The sequence below is a fragment of the Squalius cephalus genome, assembly GCF_949319135.1.
Source record: "Squalius cephalus genome assembly, chromosome: 4".
NCBI classification, from domain to species: Eukaryota; Metazoa; Chordata; class Actinopteri; order Cypriniformes; family Leuciscidae; genus Squalius; species Squalius cephalus.
The window spans coordinates 44,148,628-44,169,086 of NC_137125.1; the positions used below are offsets into that span (position 1 = coordinate 44,148,628).

General features: G+C 39.9%; 1 protein-coding gene and 1 long non-coding RNA gene across 9 annotated transcripts in view; one reads left to right on the top strand and one right to left on the bottom strand.

Annotated features, from left to right (window-relative positions):
- LOC307156765 overlaps window positions 1-18,401 on the top strand; it is a 26,382-nt gene extending 7,981 nt beyond the window's left edge. Inside the window, exons 3-4 of the long non-coding RNA XR_013820799.1 lie at window positions 7,257-7,446; window positions 18,205-18,401. This is a non-coding gene — a long non-coding RNA (uncharacterized lncRNA). The remainder of the gene's footprint in view (window positions 1-7,256; window positions 7,447-18,204) is intronic.
- Window positions 1-20,459, bottom strand: part of abcc9 (ATP-binding cassette, sub-family C (CFTR/MRP), member 9) — a 41,119-nt gene that overhangs the window by 1,309 nt on the left and 19,351 nt on the right. For 5 of the 8 annotated variants that reach the window (XM_079868282.1, XM_079868280.1, XM_079868276.1 and 2 more), the window contains 20 exons: window positions 19,465-19,549; window positions 19,219-19,299; window positions 18,263-18,400; window positions 17,965-18,090; window positions 17,135-17,234; window positions 16,799-17,052; window positions 12,754-12,905; window positions 12,576-12,645; window positions 12,219-12,376; window positions 11,013-11,105; window positions 10,475-10,577; window positions 9,562-9,663; window positions 9,317-9,437; window positions 8,232-8,362; window positions 7,347-7,425; window positions 5,794-5,902; window positions 3,410-3,513; window positions 3,062-3,195; window positions 1,344-1,406; window positions 632-815 (listed from right to left, as the gene is read on the bottom strand). In XM_079868282.1, the coding sequence (XP_079724408.1) occupies window positions 678-815; window positions 1,344-1,406; window positions 3,062-3,195; window positions 3,410-3,513; window positions 5,794-5,902; window positions 7,347-7,425; window positions 8,232-8,362; window positions 9,317-9,437; window positions 9,562-9,663; window positions 10,475-10,577; window positions 11,013-11,105; window positions 12,219-12,376; window positions 12,576-12,645; window positions 12,754-12,905; window positions 16,799-17,052; window positions 17,135-17,234; window positions 17,965-18,090; window positions 18,263-18,400; window positions 19,219-19,299; window positions 19,465-19,549 (2,341 nt within the window). In that variant the 3' untranslated portion in view covers window positions 632-677. The remainder of the gene's footprint in view (window positions 1-631; window positions 816-1,343; window positions 1,407-3,061; window positions 3,196-3,409; window positions 3,514-5,793; window positions 5,903-7,346; window positions 7,426-8,231; window positions 8,363-9,316; window positions 9,438-9,561; window positions 9,664-10,474; window positions 10,578-11,012; window positions 11,106-12,218; window positions 12,377-12,575; window positions 12,646-12,753; window positions 12,906-16,798; window positions 17,053-17,134; window positions 17,235-17,964; window positions 18,091-18,262; window positions 18,401-19,218; window positions 19,300-19,464; window positions 19,550-20,459) is intronic. The other 3 variants (XM_079868281.1, XM_079868277.1, XM_079868283.1) reach the window with 1 other exon arrangement.

Below are 20,459 nucleotides of genomic sequence, written 5' to 3' on the forward strand. Positions count from 1 at the left end.
ATAGTTGTGTTTCTTGTCATGTGATTCCCTGCTCCCTCATGTGCTTCCTTTACCTCATGTGTCTTGTTCTCATTGGTTTATGGGCTTGTCATGTGGTAGTTGTGTCTTTCCATTGGTTCATTGTCTTGATTGCTTTCAGGTGTGTCTTGTTAGTCATTAGTCTGTAGACCTTATGCCATCTTTAGAATTGTGTCTTTGAATTTCTGTTTTTGGGGTAACTCTGTATAATTCTATGGCATCGCTGTCGAAGAGTAATTGGCTGGTGAAGAGGATTTACTAGTAGAGTTAACTAAAGATGTCATAACAAATGTCAGTAGACTTTAAGATTTTAAAACTAGCGGTTCATTCATAAATCCTTAAGATTTTACCTTCATGTTGTGGAAAATTGCTGTAACATTAAGTAGCCAGCAGTAGCATTGCTACGTCTACTTTAGACTTAACGTTCCAGAAAGCTAGACAACAGACTATGGAAACATGACACATGAAGCAAAGGAAGCACATGAATATACATTTCAAAATAAAAGTCATGAAAGTTTGAACATTGTTGTGATGTGACATAGTCAATCTGCTTTAGAATAGGGTTAGCTGTGAGCTAAAATGGCGCACACATAGGAAGCTCATGGTTACCAACCAATGAACCAGTGCGTAGATGCCAAGGGGGCGGAGCCTAATCACGGTTACTTGTGCGTCCGGACTAAGATCCTGAAGAGGCTGTCCTCCTGCGCCAAGAGGTTAGGAGCGCTGTCGCACTCTACCAGAATCCCAGAGGAAAACACCAGCACCTGCTCTGCCTCCAAGATGGAGGAAACCAGGTGCTGTGTCAGAGGAAGAGAGATGGGTGGACAAAGAAGGAGAAGAAAGAGAGGGAAAAGGGGGTGAGGGTGAGGAGAAGAAAATGTGAGGAAAGCGTAGCAAAAACAGCAGCAGAGAGAGATCATGCATTTATTTAAAGCTCAATGTCGTTCTGTGGCACTTTAAAAACACTTTTTGCATTTTTTTTTTTACTGGAAGCGTTCTAAGTGACACAAACAGAAGCAGAAATACTTATTTGTGTATCTGTGGGTCTGAATGACAGTTTAAAGTACTACAGTGGCTGCAGGCTTATACTTATGATGCAACATGTTAATAGCAAGAGATTGATAGTAAACTGATTGTCAGCTGTTAGAAGTAGAAGTCGAGAACAGAGAAAGGAGTTAAGATGTCAAAGCCTGGCAAGCATTAACAGTCCTTATCCCTTTAAAGGTGTATTTCTGTATTGTTTAGAATATTTCTGTGCCTGTATTTTCATATAGACCAGCAAAAAACAAAACAAAAAAAAACCTGGTTGATATAGGGTAACTTACCGCTATGGTGACAACTGTCCGATCAGCAAATGCAGTCATCACCACTTTCTGAAGAATATTTTCCTGTTGAATTTGCCACAAAATCATTTTTAGTACCAAAAATGTGCTTTTTTTTAACGATACTCATGGATTCAAAATGTCTTAGAGTCAAGATGAAATCAAAATTGACCTTATTTACTTTGATTCAATCCAATCAACTCACAATATTGTTTTTCTTAATTAACATGTTTCACTCTAATACATCACATTATGGAAGTACTTGTGTTGAGATAAAAAAAAAAATTTATAAAAATAAATCCAAGTTAAACAAAACTCTATGGGGCGGTTTCCCGGATAGAGATTAAGCCTAGTCCTAAACTAAAATGGCCCTTTAAACCAGATTAACAGAAATCAGCTTTCTCTGTCGTGGCTTTAAATAGTCCTAGATTTAGTTTATTCCAGAGTTTAATAAGCAGATTTCCTGGAGGAAGACTAGAGCTACTCCAGGACTAAATTGAGGCTTAAATTAAACCTACCAGGAGGCAGGTTTAACTTCAGATTAACTTTGTGTTTCAAAGAAGACACATGCATTGCTTGACATGCATTACTTGGACACACGCACACACACGCACGCACGCACACACGCACGCACATATTAATATGTCATTTAAACATTTAATTTTGTTTTAAACCCATTGTATCGGGTTTGTAGTTCAAATGCGATTGGTTCATGTTAAACTAACTCCAAATGGACACTCTTTGAATTCACTTGATGTTTTCATTTTAGTCTAGTAACTTGGGCTGCATTCCAGCCCATTTTTAGTAAAATGTTTTTGATTGCAGTCTTTTTCTGATGCCATTGTTTTCCTTGGATTTGCTTCACAGTTCCATGCAATTTTAATCTTTTCTTGGTTCATTCCATGTTTTATAGGCAAGCTCTGTCATGCCAATTCAGATTAACCCAGTTGGTGTTAATTTAATCTGGTTTATTTTAGTTCAGGACTCCATAGGCCAGGTATAACTAATCTGTACTTAATCTGTGTTACAGAAAGCCATTTTTTAAGACACAATTAACTATTCTAGATTAAGGCCTACTACTGTCTTAATTTAAACCCTGTCCAGGAAACTGCCCCTATAAAATGTAATGGATGTACAGTATATGGAAGCCAATTTTTTACCACCTAAGAAAAAAATCATGCCATAATTATGTGGTAAAAAGTCAAAATTGACATAAAAGTTAAAAATTATGAAATAGAAAGGAGTAATTACTAATTATGCTAGAAATTCAAAATTTCTCATAATTATGACCATCTCTAAACCATTTCATTACATGACATTTTATCTCTTAAAAGAAAAAAGAATTAAAAAGTCATAATTGTGAATTTTGGTCATGACTTAATGGCCTGGTTTCACAGACAAGACTAAGATTAAACCAGGATTAGGCCAGGATTAGTTCACTTAGGACATTTAAGTATAAGCTTTTATAAACATGCCTTAGAAAAGAACATTACTGGTGTGCATCTTGAGACAAAACAATAGCACTGACATATTTTAAGATAAGTTCTTTCATTTAAAACGCCTCAAACATGCATTTTAGTCTGGGACTAGGCTTAACCCTTGTCTGTGAAACCAGGGGGAAATCTTATAATTATGATGTAGTATATAATATAATTATGATTTATTAAAGCATGATTTATTTCTTGTGTGTCAGAAACAGGCTTCCATGGATGTGGTTGTACCGTGGCCATGTCTATAGAAGCTGTCGCCTCGTCCATAATTAGGATGCTGCTTTTGCGAACAAAGGCCCGGGCAAGACAGAAAAGCTGTCTCTGTCCCACGCTGAAGTTCTCCCCTCCTTCTGTTACCACAGCATCTGGGAGAAGACGAAGACATAGAGCAGGATGCTTTACAGCTGTTTAGATTTACAAAATATCACTTTTCACTGAATAAAACTAAATGAAAAGGTCAGAATCCTCCAGCTTTTCAATTTAATGAATTTCCAGTCAGCGTCAGATTACGAGGTGACTGACATTATGATGTCAACCAATCCTGATAAGCATTGAACAGTTGGAAAGTATCATTCTTACCCAATCCTCCTGGGAGTGCTTTCACCATGTTCTTTAACTGGGCGATTTCAAGCGCTTCCCAAAGCCTGTCATCAGTGCAAGTGCACTCTGGGTCAAGATTTAACCTAAAAATGCACATACGCACACATTCACATTTAGTTCACTCAAAATGAAAACTATTATCAAATATTCATCCTCAGTAGCGGCCTTCGCTATGGTTCACCCATTTCACTTGAAACGGGCCTGGGCCTCGCAACAGAAGGGGACTCCTCTTGCGCTCGAAACCCCCCCCCAGCTCCCCGTCATCATGCAGCAAACAACAGGGGCGTAAATTAACGGGGGCTTAGGGCAAAAATGCCACCAAAATTAATAACAATGCTTCAAAAAACCAATATATGGTGCAAAAAAAGTCTCCGTATAAATTCTTGTTTTTATCATTTTTACGCAATATCACACAAGCAAAAAAGTGCTGTGTATTTGCAGTAAATATTGCAGCATTTTTGCTAATTTTATACCACAATTCAATAAACAACATGTTAAAAGGCTATTAGGAGACTTACTGTACATTTTAGTCTGTTTTTCCTCTATTTTGCCAACAAAAATAGTTCAGAACAGTAGAGCCATTGCGTGTGTCTCTGAGTAGCAGTTTCAGTATCGTTACTGAATGAACCCGTGTTTTTGAATCGTTTTAATGAATGATGACTCACTCACTTTTGCTTTGTCCCTGAACGAATCAGCCGTTTTGAACTAATTCTGTCTGTCTGAATGATTCAATGACTAACTGGTTAAGACAACGATTTGCCACCACACACTGGCGGGTTTAGTATCACTTTATTTTAGTTGAGGGACTGAGGGACGAAGATTGAATGCTGTTTTTGTTTTCGCTCGTGATTGTAACAATAATTCTGGTTAAAGATAGAATGCGTTTATAAAAGAGAGAAATATGAGATAACATTGTAAATATAACAGAGATAAGGTAATTGCAGTCACATTGCACACATTGTAGTTTTAAGCAAGCAAGCTAAGGATGCATTAAACTGATCAAAACTGACAGTAAATACATTTATAATGTTATTTTTTTGTATTAATAAATAGTATAGAAATCTAATAAATTCTGTTCTTTTGAAATTTCTATACATCAATGAACCCTGAAAAAAAAAAAATATGGTTTGCACAAAAATATTACGCATCACAACTGTTTTGAACATTGATAATAATCAAAAATGTTTCCTGAGCACCAAATTAGCAGATTTCTGAAGGATTATGTGACTGGAGTAATGATGCAGAAAATTTAGCTTTGCCATCACAAATGACATTTTAAGAATGTTCAAAATAGAAAACAGTTACTTTAAATTGTAATAATATTTTACAATATTACTGATGTTTACTGTAATTTTCGGGTCAAATAAATGCAGCATTGGTGAGTATAAGAGACTGAGCCCAAGTTTTGAACAGTAGTGTACATGAACATGAATGAGATTGGAGAGCTTTTTAGGCACTCAACAACCCCAGTCACCATTCACTTTCATTGTATGGAAAAAAGCAGCTTGGACATTCTTCAAAATATCTCTTTTCTTGTTCCACTAAAATGTGACATAATTATTTTTTTGGATGAACTATCCCTTTAAATCAAGAACAAACTCAAGGGACATTGTGTTAATGCTCCCAAATGACCATAAGAAGCAATACTAATGAACCCATGTTCACATCCGTTTTAACACACTGGGAAATGGCTTCCAACCACAGCTTCTTCCTCTATAGCCTGTCTGTGTTTTCCAAAATTAAAATCAAGAAAAGATTTGCTGTACCAGTAACTCGTACGCTCTGTCTCCTGGGCCCAATGATCCATTAGGCCTGCTTCATATAAACATTGTCATGACAACAGCTTGCCCAAAACCATTCCCAGATGACTTGTGATGGTGGTTAAGTTTTATTTTCTTTCTTATCCCATGGCGGCCTTTTTAAACAAACCCCATATGCTCACTGTCTTCAGAAACAAACATGACACTTAGTATCCGTGAGAAGTTCAAACAAGCTTGGAGCTGAGGACTCACTGGTTGAATATCCAGTGAAAGAAATACTTAACAGTGTTTGAAAACAAACCAAATACTAAATGTACAAGAATGCATAGCTTATTCTGAAAACAGCATTATGATGCAATGCCAATAAAGTGGAATGCCCCCTATGTCACATTCCAGGGTTCCCTGTGTTTTGTAAATGATCTGTGTTTATACAGGACTTCTGATTAAAAATGTCAGGCAGGAAGTGAGTGTTTATTGTCCTTGGTCTTGTCTGTTTGGGTCAGTTTGGCCTCAGTGAGTGTGTGAGGTGCATGCGTTACGCAGATACTAACGTATCTGTGTGTCTGTTTGTATGTTTGAGCGAGCATGTTTGCGTGTGTTTACCGGATGGAGCCGCTAAACAGCACTGGATCCTGTAGGATGATTGACAGACGGGATCTCAGGGTTTGTAGTGGAAGCTTGCAGATGTCAATGCCATCAATAACAATCTTTCCTAATGCAAAAAAAAAAGAAAAAAAAGATGATATACACAGGTTTTGAATTAGCTTATTTATTTATTATTTATTATAATTTTAGTTTAGGTTTTAATTTTTTTTACAGGCTTGTATTTTTGGTGGTAACTTTCATTTATTTTTATTGCAGTTTTAATTTGACTAATTTTTTGTTTATTTTATTGCAGCCTTATTTTAATTAACAGAAATGATTTTTAAAAGTTTTAGCTAACCATAACCACACTGGTTTATATTTTATATTTAGCTCATATGAATTGAGATGTATTGAACATTTGTAAAATAAATTTGTTAAACTATTTAAAATGAACTAAAAAGGGGGGGGGAAGGTGTTTAAAATTGTAAAAAGAAATAGCGATCAGTTACAGCACATTAAACACTTTCAATTAAATATCAATATTAAGTGTTAGTCTATGTTATGCTTCAACAACCTAGATATTTAACACATCTAGCTTTATAGGATATAGCTATATTTAGCTCCTCACAAAATCCCAAACTGATCACTAACATCTTTTCCTCTCCACCTAATAAAGGATTGTTTTTTATTAGTTCTGGGTGTTCAAGTCAGTTTACAGTAACTTGACTTTAATACATAGTGGTCTGTGAATATCCGAACAAGCCAAAAGACCAAACAAGCTATTAAGATTTTCATTTTAGCTTTATATGGACACGGTGAAGAGAGGGTCTGTGCTCTTCTGATTTAAAACATCTCATTCAGCCGTGCTAATGTGCACAAAGCTGCAAGGACTGTTTGATTTGGCTAAAGATTTATTTTAGCCAAGAGAAATATGAAGTTAATGCTGCACGCTGGATAATTTGATAAAACTCTTGGAGAAAATAACTGTATATCTTGTGTTTTTTCTTTATAATAAAAACAATACCCTAAAACTGATTCAATTTCTTAAAAATAAAACTAACTTTTTTTCATAGAAGTTATAGTCCTTTATCATTTTTTAATGTAAAGGGAAAAAACAATATTTTGCATATACAAATGCATTAGTGAACATTGTATACATAGCATGATTTATATAAAGTATTTTTTAAACACATTCTGTTTCATATTTTACTACAGATAAAGCAATCATCCAGGTTAGAAAAAAATACATCTGTCAATAATGACAGTAAGACTCAACAGATCTCTATGGGTAATGTCTAAATATGACATCATGGCTGCTTGTCAAAGTGACAGTAACCATATGGTAACAGAACAAACAACAAGGGCAAAGGAAGAAATGCTTCTGGGCTTAGCAGCTGAGGACATTAAAATAGCTTTATCATAATAGTCCATGGCTTTTCTTTCATATTTTCCTAACTATTCTCTCTATTATTCTTTTTTAGTCTCCTCAGTGGCGAGCTGGACATACTGAGCGCTGTAATTCTCAGTGAACCATAATATTGTATTAAATGGAGACTTGGAAGAAGTCCTACCTTCGAAAACATCCACCATGTTGAAGAAGGCCAGAGACAGCGAAGACTTTCCACTGCCCGTTCTGCCACAGATGCCCACCTGCGACAGTAAGAACAACATGTGAGAGCTTTACACAACTTGTCATTTTCAGATTGCTTTTGTATAAACACATTCAGGGCTGCTTCTCTCCTAAATTACACAAACTAGTGAGGACAGTTACAGGTCCCATGTCACAATTAGAAGCCATATGTGCTGTCGTACTCGTATATTGTGAGCCAGGGCAGCTCTAAAAATCAAGTTAGACTAATAAAGATAAAAGCTGAGGAAGGAATTCTGAAAGATTTTGCTGCACCGTATAGTCGGTATTCAGGCAGAAAATAACTGTGGTTTGACAGCGCAATGAGAAAATTAACGCCACTGTGACACAACCACAACTGAGTACAGTATCTGTACCACTCAGCTCTTTGACAGCTTCGGTTGGAGGATTAATTTCACGGTGACTTATTGGACCATTTTAATGATACTTTTGAGGTTAACGGACTGCTTGAGATCAATAATATTATTTATTTATAGCAGGGTTGTTTTAGTATTATTTAAATTCAATTTTAGTATTTTGAATTAGCTTTTAGTTTTAATTTTAATTTTAAGATGTATTCAGTTTGTTCTGTGCTTTTGTCTTTTTTATTTATTCGTTTTTATATTTCTATTTAGCTTTAATTTATTCATTTTACGTTTTAGTAATTTTAGTAGTATTTTTTTTAATAGCTTTAGTTTTAGTTAACAATAACAACACTGAATTATTGCTTGTTTCACCATCCTTGCCTATTCATTAATGAATGACAAGATTAATGAAAATTAAAGAAACAATTGCACAAAGTAATAAAGAGTTGTAAGTTGGTGTGTACCTTCTGCCCAGGGTTGATATGGGCATTGACGTGTTTGAGGACAGGTTTTAACAAGCAGTCGTAACGGACACACAGATCATGGATCTTTATTTCGCCATGCTGTGGCCAGTCTTCCGGTACCTGTGAGACATCTGAAATCACATAAAAACCAGAAGGAGAATGATTGTGAGGTGGCCAACTAATTAAAGTGAATGAAAGGATTGGATCTGGATTTAGGTCACCATTCCATATACTCAATACTGGGTACCAGTCTCCTCATACTATAACCATTAGAAGATCAAATATAGCAAAACTGACATATCTGACTGGTCATCCTGGTGATCTTGACATGGTGGCTATCATAAACGATCCTCCTATACTGACCCATACAACATTATGTAAACTAAAATAGCTTATCTGGGCCACCCAATGTGTCTGGAGGCTTACTTTCGGAGTAAAACCTTTTGAAGTGAAAAAAAAAAAAAACTTTATTGTGTTATCGCATGTTTTTGGATGGAATTCGGTTTACAGAAAGGTTAGCAACAGAATGTTCTTTCCTGCCCAGTCAGAGGATTAAGTGCCGCCACACATGACTTTATCTGAGGAGAGTGAAAGTAGACATAACACTGATACATCAATGGCAACAAAAAACCCAGAACACTACAAGTGAGCACTTTAACAAGCTGCAATTAACACAGCTATATATGGTGTCCAAATATCAAAGTTTTGTCACGTGACGACTACTATCCAACTCAGTTTTCCATTATGTCACTGACAAGGAGATGGAGAATGAACTATTGCTTGCGGCTTACAGCGGCGCTAACAGGCTATTGCTAAAACTCATTTTTCTCAGGTCTTTCCTGCTTCGAGTGTTTTGATGTACTAAACATCCTTTCATGATGCTCTCAGTGGTTTGTGTCAGGTCGCTCTGTCCTAGTGCACTAATGTGAGGAAATGCACATGTAGCAGCGATCTGGATGCCAGGAAGCCGGAAATATGTGCTTTGATCTAGTAGTTCTTCATTTAGAGACTAAATAAAACTCTGGATTATCATAAAAGTATTTCTAGTACAAAACTACTAAATGAGTCAGAAAAGGATTAATTACCCATGGATCCCTCATAGTTCTCAGATTCTGTGCTCAGGAAGCTGTTGACCTTCTTTACTGCAGCCATCTGGACCTCCAGGTCTGCCAGATTCCTCACCACCCAGTTCAGGTAGTTTGTCACCTTAACAAAAAGCATGTTGAGGACATTAACTGTTTTTTTTTTGTTTTATTTTTTTTATCACTGAGATAAACCTTATGACCACTGTTGCATGCTAGAAATTCAGTAAAGCTGTGTTTAAACTCACAGTGAGGGCATAGGTTAGACCCAGTCCAACCAGACCAGACTGAGATGAGGTCCAGATAGCTGCTACTGCTGCAGTGAGGACAATCACAGCACCCAGATAATCCTGAGAGGAAAATACAAATGGGATTATATAGGTTTTTAAGATACTACAGATTTACTAGTTGATAGCAATATACTGTTAATTAGGGCTGTCAAGCGATTTACATTTTTTATCTAATTAATTACATGATGTGGCAATTAATTCATCTAATTAATGGAAATTACCCCCAAAAGATAATTCAAAGTCATCATTGTGTTAAATGAGAAAATCATCAAATAGACATTAAAATAAGTATCTTAAAAAAAAAAAAAATTCTTATTCAACAAGAGTACTTCCAACCCGATCTCATGAGTGAACATAACTATTTTACAAGATGGTGATTTCGCGTGGAATTCATATGATAGAATTCGTAGCAAACGTAAGATTTTTTGAAAGAAAAGTAAGCATGAAGCTCCGCCCCAAAACCTAACCCTCAGTGGGCGTAAGCAGATTGTATGAAAACCTAAGAATGGGATCATATGAATTCATTCGAATTATCTCGGCAAAATGTAAAATAGTTACGAATTGTCTTGATATTGTTAATATTTCTACATCACGTAAACACTGCTTAAAGTTTTTTCAAGTTATAATTATTTAAGTAAAGTCTTTTCGTGTTGTTGTTTCTGTGTTCCGTTTTGTAATTTACTTTCATTTAAGACATGTTGAATGTGATTTAACTAATATAATTAACATTAATAAATCGACAAGATGGTGCATTATGACTGGTAGTGTTTTACTATCTACTTTTGACATTCCTAAAATTTCTACCTTCAGATCCACCACCTCTGAAATCTAAAAACTCAAGGCGATCATCAGCATGTGGCACTTTACTTACAGTTCTGACCTCCAGCCACCGGTTGGCAGCAGAGAGAAATAGGTAGGCTGTGTTGTTGGTGTCAGTTAGCTCCAACATCCGCTGCTTAAAGCGAGCCTCATGCCTGGAAACAGAGACCTTTTACTATGTGAGTCAAAACCATTTAGTGCGTGATACAGAACCGGTGATCGACTACAGCTAAACAGCAACACAGCTGTGAAGGATGAGTGTTCAGTTCATTCATGTAAACACTCTGGAGACTTAACAGAGGAGATAAAAGCTTAATCTTTTAATGTTTCTTTTCGGATTACTTTAAGTCAAGGATGGTTGAATGTTCACCATGTGTTTATAAGACATGTCCTGGAGCCACTGAGACTGCATCAATTCTGCACGGCTGATATTGCACAAAAATGGTTTTGTATCATAAAGACACATTTAATTATATTGTCACTCATATGCAAGTGCTTAGTTCTGCATACAGTCAGGGGAACAGAGAAAAAGAGAAAATGTGGGTTATTCAAACAGTCATGTGCTTTCAGAAAAGTCTAGATTCACTGACCTGAATGCTCGGATGGTGGTGAGGCCTTCTGCAGTCTCAGAGAAATGACAGAGAAGAGGCAGTTGAGTGGAGTCATCGAGATCTTGCAGATCTCTGAAGGAGAAAAAGAAAAAACAGCAGACAGAGAGATAGAGAGAGAGAGAGTCAATAGAGCTTAGTCGGGTTTTGGAAGTGAAAAATGTCTTTCAAAATCTTCTTTGCAAAACTGATTTTAGCGATTACTGTATAAACATTGCAAGATAGAACTATCATGAGCTAACAAGTTTGCTAAACAATGGTATATGCTTTTGTAATACTGGGATTTCAACTAGATTTTTTAATAGTCAAATTTTAGGTGAAGTGTTACACTACAGACAATGTTGTTTTGTAACATTGGCTAAAGGTAGTAGTTACTTGACATGCAGTGTTCTCTTTATGCAGTGCATGAAAATAAAATATGTTAAAAGACACAAAACACAAAGACATCATTTACAATGCTTCATGGGATTCATTTGATCATTTTTATTTATTATGTTTCCTTTAAATCTAATGTTATGTTGAGACTCGTCTTGGAGCTAGTTGGTTAAGTTCAAATTATTTTTGTTAAAGTAGCATTGTAGAAACTGGGAAACAGCATTTCCACTTGCCATCATACTTTGCACAGGACTGCATAGGGAGAGTATTGGTATTGTTGGTATATTTGTTTTTAAAACAGTTTCTAATTTACTGGTGTTTTTAAGGGGGTTTCCGTTGAGAGGACATGCTAACAAGAACGCACGTTGCTTTAAAGATGTGTAGCGAAAGATGTTTTTTTTTCCATCTTGTGATGAACATCAGAGTGTAAAAAGGAAAAATTTGGAGCAGGGTTCTATATTTATTGATTGTTGATTGGATTTTGAGATGTGGACATTGCACTCAAAAAATGAATACTAGCTTGCTGTTGATTGTAAGAAAAGGGCAGGGTTTAAATTAACTAAAGGATTGGAAGTCCATCATTCGTCACCAGAGAGAAGTCTGTCATTTTTGCCAGACCAAGTTATGACATTTTGATTGACAAACGTTATTCAGTCAAGTTATTTTGACATGTCTAAGTTGAGTTGGATTTACTCAATTCAAGTTTATTCTATACAAAGTAGAGATAACATGTTTCCAACCTTTGGAACCACTGTCCATGACTAAATCAAAAGTATTCTTTTGAGTTCATTCATTGTTCAGTGAACTACTTACTTGGAAGCAACCCGAAAGTACTTCTGGATGAAGTAGAAGGCTACAGCGAGGGGCACCAGTGCGATGAGGAAAGCAGGGGTGACGAAAGCAATGACCCCAATTGCAGAGAGACAGAGTAGAGTGGAGCGAGTGAGAGACTCTAGTGTTGGGGGAATGTGCTGTTGAGATAGAACGAAAAAGTCACACATTAGCACACATATGCTATATTCCTCATCTCATTAATACAATAATGTTGACTACAGTAGCACGGAGGTCACACGTTTGTGTGGAAACCCAAGGCTCGTCTCAATAGGCTTAAAAGGAAAAAGACGTACTTGACACTTCAAAAAGATCTCTTTCTGTCCGTCTTTCTCTCACCTGATCGATGATGTTGGTGTCCGCTGAGAAACGGTTCAGGATTTGTCCAAGCGGGGTAACATCAAAGAATCTAACAATGGTGTAAAAGAACAATTTATAATGACATTCCTGGTTGAGTCGATATCAGATATTGTGTTCCCCTCAAATAACAGTAGGATTCATAATATTGAGTAAGTACCTGATGGGAGCATGAATGATCTTGTTGAGGAGGTCATGATGGAGGTTTGTAGCTGCAGCTACTCCAAGAAACTCTACAGTTAAGGAGGTGATAAGGCAGAGTGCTATCGCAGCACTGCACAGGATAATAAACACTGGCACGTAGGAATGATACTGTAAAACATGCAAAGAACTCAACTTTAGTATAACTACAAAGTATTATATGAAAGACAACATTTCAAAGAAGAAACAGCAGTTCCCTTTCAGTCGGGTAACGTTCGACTTAGTCGATCTTACCGACTGTATGGGATAACGCCTAGTGAGCCCGATCACTCTGATTACTCTTAAAATCAAGCCAACAAGCTTTGGCAGGTGCGTAATCAACCCCCCGCCTTACCCTGCGGGTATAAACACGGAAGTGGATGCACCTACCAGTTGTCTTTCGCTTTCGGAGCTGATCGGTTCATTCTGATGGTCTCTGATCGAGCGACTATACAACGAGTGTGCCGGTGTTCTTCTGGAAGACTCTCCTGGTGTCGGTGTTTACAGCAGTTGCAGCGGTGGTCGCGAGCTACGGAAGCTCTCTTCAGCTGTTTCCACAGCATTTTCTTCTTAGTAAGAGTGTTTTGTTGACGCGGTTGAGGGCAGAAGTAGTGAGTGCTTCACTTTCGAGTGTTGCCGCGGTTGTTCCCCTGTGTCCTCCGGCACTAGTGACGGGTCCCATTTCTAAAAGAGCAAACACGGTTGTGATTTGTGTGTCTTTTTCAAGATGCCATTTCATCCGTGCGTTTCTGGGTGCAGTCGGTCTCTGTCGTCCTCTGACGGCCACGAGAGCTGCGTCACGTGCCTGGGCATTCAGCACGGCATCCTGCGGCTCTTGTGGATGATTCATGTCCTCATTGCGGGGATATGATCATCTTAGTGCTAAGATCGAGACTCGCTTCTGTTAAATGCGGAAGTGTAGTCCCCGTGCCTTTGCCCCGTTCTAGAGCGCCCTGGAATGCCGCAGGGTACGGGTGATCTGAGAGTTACGGTGAGGGGTAATCCGCCCGGCGTGGCCCCATGGATCCCTCCCGTTTCTCAGGCATCGCAGCCGGGGGAAGCTCAGCAGGAATGCGCCGGTCCCTCTGTGATGGACCGACCGGACATTTCTTTTGGGGTGACTCCGGACGATGGGATGTCCATCGCAGAGGGGGAGCTTGATTTAACGGAGGAAGACTCGGTGCCGTTGCCCTCCTCCGGGAGAGTGGTGACGGCGATTTTGGATCCTGAGATGACGGCTATGCTCAAGAAGGCTGCCGAGGCGGTCGGGCTCATGTGGAATACTCCACCGCGTCCCGAACCGTCTCGGTTGGATGATTGGTTTCTTGGAGCGGGCCGGTCTGGTTCTCAGCCCGCCGCTCCTGTACCTTTCTTTCCTGAAGTGCATGAGGAGCTCACTAGGTCGTGGAAGGCACCTTTCTCTGCCAGAAACAGGCTTGGTAGCTCCTCCTCCCTCACTACCCTCGATGGAGGTGCGGATAAGGGTTACGAGGCGATCCTCCCAGTGGAGCGGTCTGTTGCGATGCAACTGTGTCCAGCGACCGCTACCTCCTGGAAGGGAGACCCTCGTCTCCCCTCTAAGGCCTGTAGGTTCTCGTCTGCTTTGGCGGGCAGAGCTTACAAGGCCTGTGGGCAGGCCGCATCTTCGCTGCATGCCATGGCGTTGCTTCAGGTCCACCAGGCCCAGGCACTCATGGACATGCACGAGAGTAGTGCAGATTGTGAGCTCATGGGTGAGCTCCGCACTGCAACCGATTTGGCCCTCCGGGGTACAAAGGTTGCAGCTTGCGCGATCGGTCTGGCGATGTCCACCTTGGTGGTCCAGGAGCGCCATCTCTGGCTCAACCTGGTGGATATGAGGGAAGCGGACAAGGTTCGGTTCCTGGACTCCCCCATTTCCCAGGTTGGGTTATTCGGCGACGTGGTGGAGAACTTTGCCCAACAGTTCTCCACTGTACAGAAGCAGGGGCCATGTATAACGGGCATGTAGTCAGTTAAGTTGGGCGTGTCAGACTACATTGGCGTCTTTTCGCCTAGAGTTTCAGCGAGGATAATTCAAGGGCTTCCTCGCTGGTCCAAACTCGCCTGGCACTACCTCCGATGGGGCTGAAGCTGGGTACGCTTCTCCACAGTAGAACTCTGGCCAGCTTGGTTGTGGTGGTTCAGTATCTACCTCTGAAAGAGCTATGGATACTAATACTTCTGTGTGAGCCCCCTCCATACTGGAGGCCTGCTTGTGATCCGAAGTAGAACCGGTTCGTTGGCGTTCTTAGAAATAAGAACCCCTGAGACGTTCGGTCATTTTGTCACTTCCCTCCTGCGCTAGAATTGTGGGGTGCGGCTTCCGCTCCACCTTTCTGGGTGATGATGTTCTCATGGGCACGTCACGGTGCGGCTTCTGAGGGGGGTACAATTTGATCGTCTGGTTCCTGAGCAATGCAAGGGGTCATCCTTCTTGCATAGCTCTTAGTGCCATGCACTCGGAGCGGTCCCCTGAGTAGTCAGGTAGCGAGTTAAAAACCTGTTTTAAGTAACAATTCTCCTATTGTGTTTTACTCGTCAGAAGGTGGGAACTTGCATCATTTCAGTTGACGAAGTGTGCCTGGATTCGGGCCAGGGCTACTCCTGCCTGGATATATGCCAAGGCTCCTATCTCTCCTGTAATGGGAATAGATAGTGAGCCTGCGAGCGCTGCCTCGGAGGAGGCAGACCCAGCCCTGACTTTTCTCTGCTTCTCTCACTCTGCGGTGGTAGAACAGAACGCAAAGTCTTGGTACCGGACTAACTACTTGTCTGTTTGGAGACCAGCAGAAAGGAGGGCGGTTCCCTGTGCGATGGTTGGCCCACGTGGGAATGTGTGGCCATCACCTTGGTGGAAGTCCAAGGTGCACCGTGTCCACTTTGGTTAAGAGTCTCTCCATCTGGAGCGTGTGCTCTTTCCTAAGCGTCGACATGGGTGCCTCACTGAACAGATATTGTGTTAGGGGTTGGGCGACATTACACTAATGTGTACTGAACTCACGGCTTAGTAGGCTCCTTCATTGAAGTCAGCCTCACTTAGCCTGAGTTTAGTGTCGGCTTGCTATGCCATTCCCCTCCTTGGACTGGATGAGTGCGTAAATTTACTCTGGTGAGTTCTACGGAACCCTATTGAGTTCCTCCGAGCCCCCTGTCGGTAGTAGATGTGGCGGAGCGTCTGATACTAGTCCTATCACTTGTATGCTTGTGAAACTTGTGTTAGGTGGGGCCCATACGTTGTGATCCCTACGGTGATCCCGTATGTGTATTTCTCTACGGCATGCTTCCTACGGTAAGCTCGTATCTTCCTTCGGCAGAGTCACCTCTGCCGTCATTGACTGGTTGTGTCTCCACCCCCCTTTTGCGGCTGGAGCCACCTCAATGACATCTCATATGTTGTACTACCCACTTAGGCGCCTGGTCCATATGTGTTTTCCACATGTTACTCTCATGTAGATGTGGCTTCGCAGCATAAACCTCTCCTTCAAGGTACGCTTTCCCAGTGGTCCTGTGGAACAGCAGTGACTTCCTGACCTAAGCTCGACCGTCCGCCATGCGGAGGCTCTTGCATCTTGTGTTTAGGCACTGGAAGGTGGCAGTAGTAGTGGCGTGTTAGAGGATCCCATACAGTCGGTGCGATCGACTAAGTTGAACGTTACCCGACTGAAAGGGAACATCTCGGTTACCAATGTAACCCTCGTTCCCTGAAGGAGGGAACGGAGACTTAGTCCCCTTGCCACTTCTACTGGACCACCGCTGACTGGGGCACGATCTGCTCCTTAGCAAAAAAACAACTGGTAGGTGCATCCACTTCCGTGTTTATATCCGCAGGGTAAGGCGGGGCGTTGATTACGCACCTGCCAAAGCTTGTTGGCTTGATTTTAAGAGTAATCAGAGTGATCGGGCTCACTAGGTGTTATACCATAGAGTCGGTACGATCGACTAAGTCTCCGTTCCCTCCTTCAGGGAACGAGGGTTACATTGGTAACCGAGACGTTGTGCATCACCTCTGCGATCTGTGTGGCATCATAGTTCTTTGTGTAATTGGTTGTGTTAAACGAGTTTGAGGACGTCCAAGCTGCTAGCCAATAGTCAATGGCCACCATAACTGAGTGCTTGGCCAACTTGGATGACACCATCAGGAAGACCATGAGGAAGCCACCTGATGAAAGGTAACGGCAGCACATCTTCCATGGGATCTTAGAACGGCGGCTGGTGGTGGTGGACATGTTGTCGTCTTCATCCTCCTCCACCTCCTCCTCTATGGAATGGAAAAAGAAGGTGTCCAAGACATGTTTTTCCAAAAGAAAAAAGGTTGTGCTGAAATGTTGACAAACATTTACCTTCATCCTCATCATCAATCTGGTTCTTCGCCTCTCTGGAATAGAACGCTCTCCTCAGGGTCTTCCTCTCCAAAGTGGTCTGACTCTCCAGTTCAGGATCCTAAAACAATGCAACAGAAATGCAACTTTTTCAAAACCTTCTTCAAAACTGGTGTCTGTTCAGTATTAATTTTTACAGAACCTTTTGCCCAAATTTTTGCCCCAATTTGCAGTCTGAACAAGTCAATGGTAGTGGCTGAAAGTCCTAGCCAATATTGCAGATTTTGGCAGTTGGAGTTGACATTTCACAGTAAACCGTGTCATGTATGACGGGCACAAACTCTAATCTAGTCAAAGGATATCAAGCATGTTTAAAATTTTGAACCAATTTTAGAACACATAATGTTTTAATTCGTCATGCATCTTCTAGCAACGAGGTGCATGTTTGTTGTTTTGAGAATGACTCAAATGTTTGTTAGCATGTGATTCTCAGTTGCCAAATGATGCCCAGTTTTTCTCTATAACCATTCACAAAGTCAGCAAGTTTATGATGCCTAATGTTTTAAAAACCAATACAGATTAAAAAAATTGTGCAATTTATTCCAGCCTTTAGTTTTTTTGTCTTTTGAGAAATATATCCGTTGTCATGTCATTTTTCTCATACTTTTTATCAACAGTATGCTGTTTAAAATTGTTTAATTGTCATCATAATGTGTATTTTTTATTGCTCTTTTATTAACACTGACAAAAAACCACCACATTTTCATTAAGAATTTCATTGATGAAATTTACCCCAGACTCTGTTGCTATTATTCTACTCTTAGCAAAGCTGGGATTTAAAAGTGAAGGACCTTTTCAAGCTCTTGGTCTTGTCTGTTCATCAGGGTCTTCCAGTGCTCGTAGAGTTCAACATCATGAGTCTGGATATCCTTTAATGTCCCCTCTCTCAGCACTGAACCGTCCTTCATGGCTATTATCTACCACACAGAGAACGTCAGACAGAGTTTTAAAGCCATTTGTTTTTGGTTATTGTCTTTACCCTGACAGAAAGTAATTCATCTTTAATTAATCAAGACATTCCCCTTTTTCAGAGTATCGTGAAGAACCAGCCTCAAAATATTCAAGATCACCAGTCAGCAAAGTAGTTACCCAGTCAGCATGGATGAGGTACTGCAGCTTATGAGTGACCAAGACCAATGTCCGTTTGTCATCCTGAAGGAACTTGAGTATCCCCTCCTGCATCAGATGATCACTGAGGTGGATGTCCAGAGCAGAGAACGGGTCATCCTATAGGTAAGCAAACCCAAAACTAGGTTAACTCAACTTTAATTCAATATGAGACTCCAGAAACAGATCTAGACATTTAGGAACCCTTATTTAATATAGGAAACCCGGGTTAATTCAACTTTGCTTGATGTTTGTTTCAACTTGAGAGAACATTAAACTCTAAAAAATAAAAGTTCCAAAAGGGAATTTTTACAGCGATGCTACGTATATACTGTATATATATCCCCAAAGAACCTAAAGAGCTTTTTTTTCCATCATGAAGAACCTTTCCATAGTTCCATGGATGTTTAAGGTTCTTTATGGAACCATGGAGGCCAATAAAGAATCGTTTTTAAAAGCGTAAACACAAAATTGCGATCTCTGAAAATGATCAGTTCAGAAAGCCATTCAAAAGTAGAGAGTAACTATTTCAATAGTAATTAAATGCGCTTTATATTTGCTTAAATCACTTCCCGATTGCCCCAAAATGACACTAAATCAACCCCATTGACTTTCTAGGATGTGAGACATAACGTCATTCCAAGGAATGGTAATTGGAATGAGATGAATTCATGATCCTGTCCAGAAGGGTGTGTAGTTATGTACAGTAATCCAATAACAGCCCTTACACATAACTGTGTTTTCTGCTATTGTTGCCACAACGTACCCTGTGTAATCATGTGTCAGTTAAGAAATTTCTTCTGGGAGTACCTCTGAAATTGAATTAAAAGCTGCGGTCATTCACAACATCTTAGACGTGTCGTGTGGCATATCACTTGTGGAGGGTGGAGGTTAGATACTATCGGGAAGTTATCTGTATTGGAAAAGTTGGTTCCTACCAAGAAAACTATGTTGGTGTTCTGGTACAGAGCTCTGGCCACACAGATCCGTTGCCTCTGACCACCACTGAGATTAATACCCTGTAGGATTACAACACACAAACACAAATTAAACACTTTTGATTCTGATGACATAGTGTAACATCATGGTAGTCTCAATAACAAGTTTTTATTTGATTAGTATCACAGCAGCTGAGGTCAGAGAGCTGGTCTCAAGCCCAGACACAGTTAGCTGTCCTTTCTTACCCGCTCTCCGATTTCAGTCTGGTCTCCAAAAGGAAGGAGGTCGATATCTGGTTGAAGCGAGCAGGCATCAATCACCGCTTTGTATCTGTCCAAAAGATTTAGAGTTTAAAAATATAAGAATGTTTCCTCAAAAACCAAAGGGTAGGAATCTTGAACATGAGATCTCGAGGGAGTGAAAATGAACAATGTCATGACCCGGAGTTTCCACAGAGAGTTTTATTATAGTTGAGGTCTAGCCCTGAACGCTGTAAAAAAAAAAAATCAACCCACTTAACGTCAGTATAAGTGCTGACTGATTTAAAATCAAAGTCCTGTTAAGGCTACAAGCCACAATGGCAAGTTCACAACATTATTTCCGATCATTTTGACTTTAAAGTCAACGTTAATCTCCATTCACAACCACTTTTATTTCCGTGACATATTTCAAGTGAAAAGGGATATTCAATAAGAAACTAATTGCATCTATCAAGGATGGTTTGGATGGTGAAAAGTGGGCATTCTTTGTCAGAATGCTTAACCATTTATGTATTGTTACAGCATGATTGCTGAAAGGTTAGGGGAATGTTAGGGGGACATTGTGGGTTCTGCTGAGACACACAACAAAAACTAATATCCCATACGGCCTAAGTGACATAATTTCAAATTATTATTTTGATTAAAGACATGATGCCTTTTTTTTAGGAAAAACTTGCACCAATGAATTGTTCACAATGCATAAAAATGCTTTAAGGAAGAAAATAAGGTCAATTTTGAGATTATGTTGACTTTATGATAAAGACACTCAAGTTAAAACTCATAAGTCAAAAATAAATAAACAAAGATGTTGTTCCAACATAATGGCATTTTCTACAGTAAAGCTTTGAAGTACTAGGCTTCCCTTGTATGTTTCTGAGTAAAAGGGATATTCAATGAGAAAAAAGAAAAGAAAAATAGGACTTGATTTGATCCATTGGAGGTTAATTGGATGGTGAAAAGGAGGCATGCTGTATCAGAAT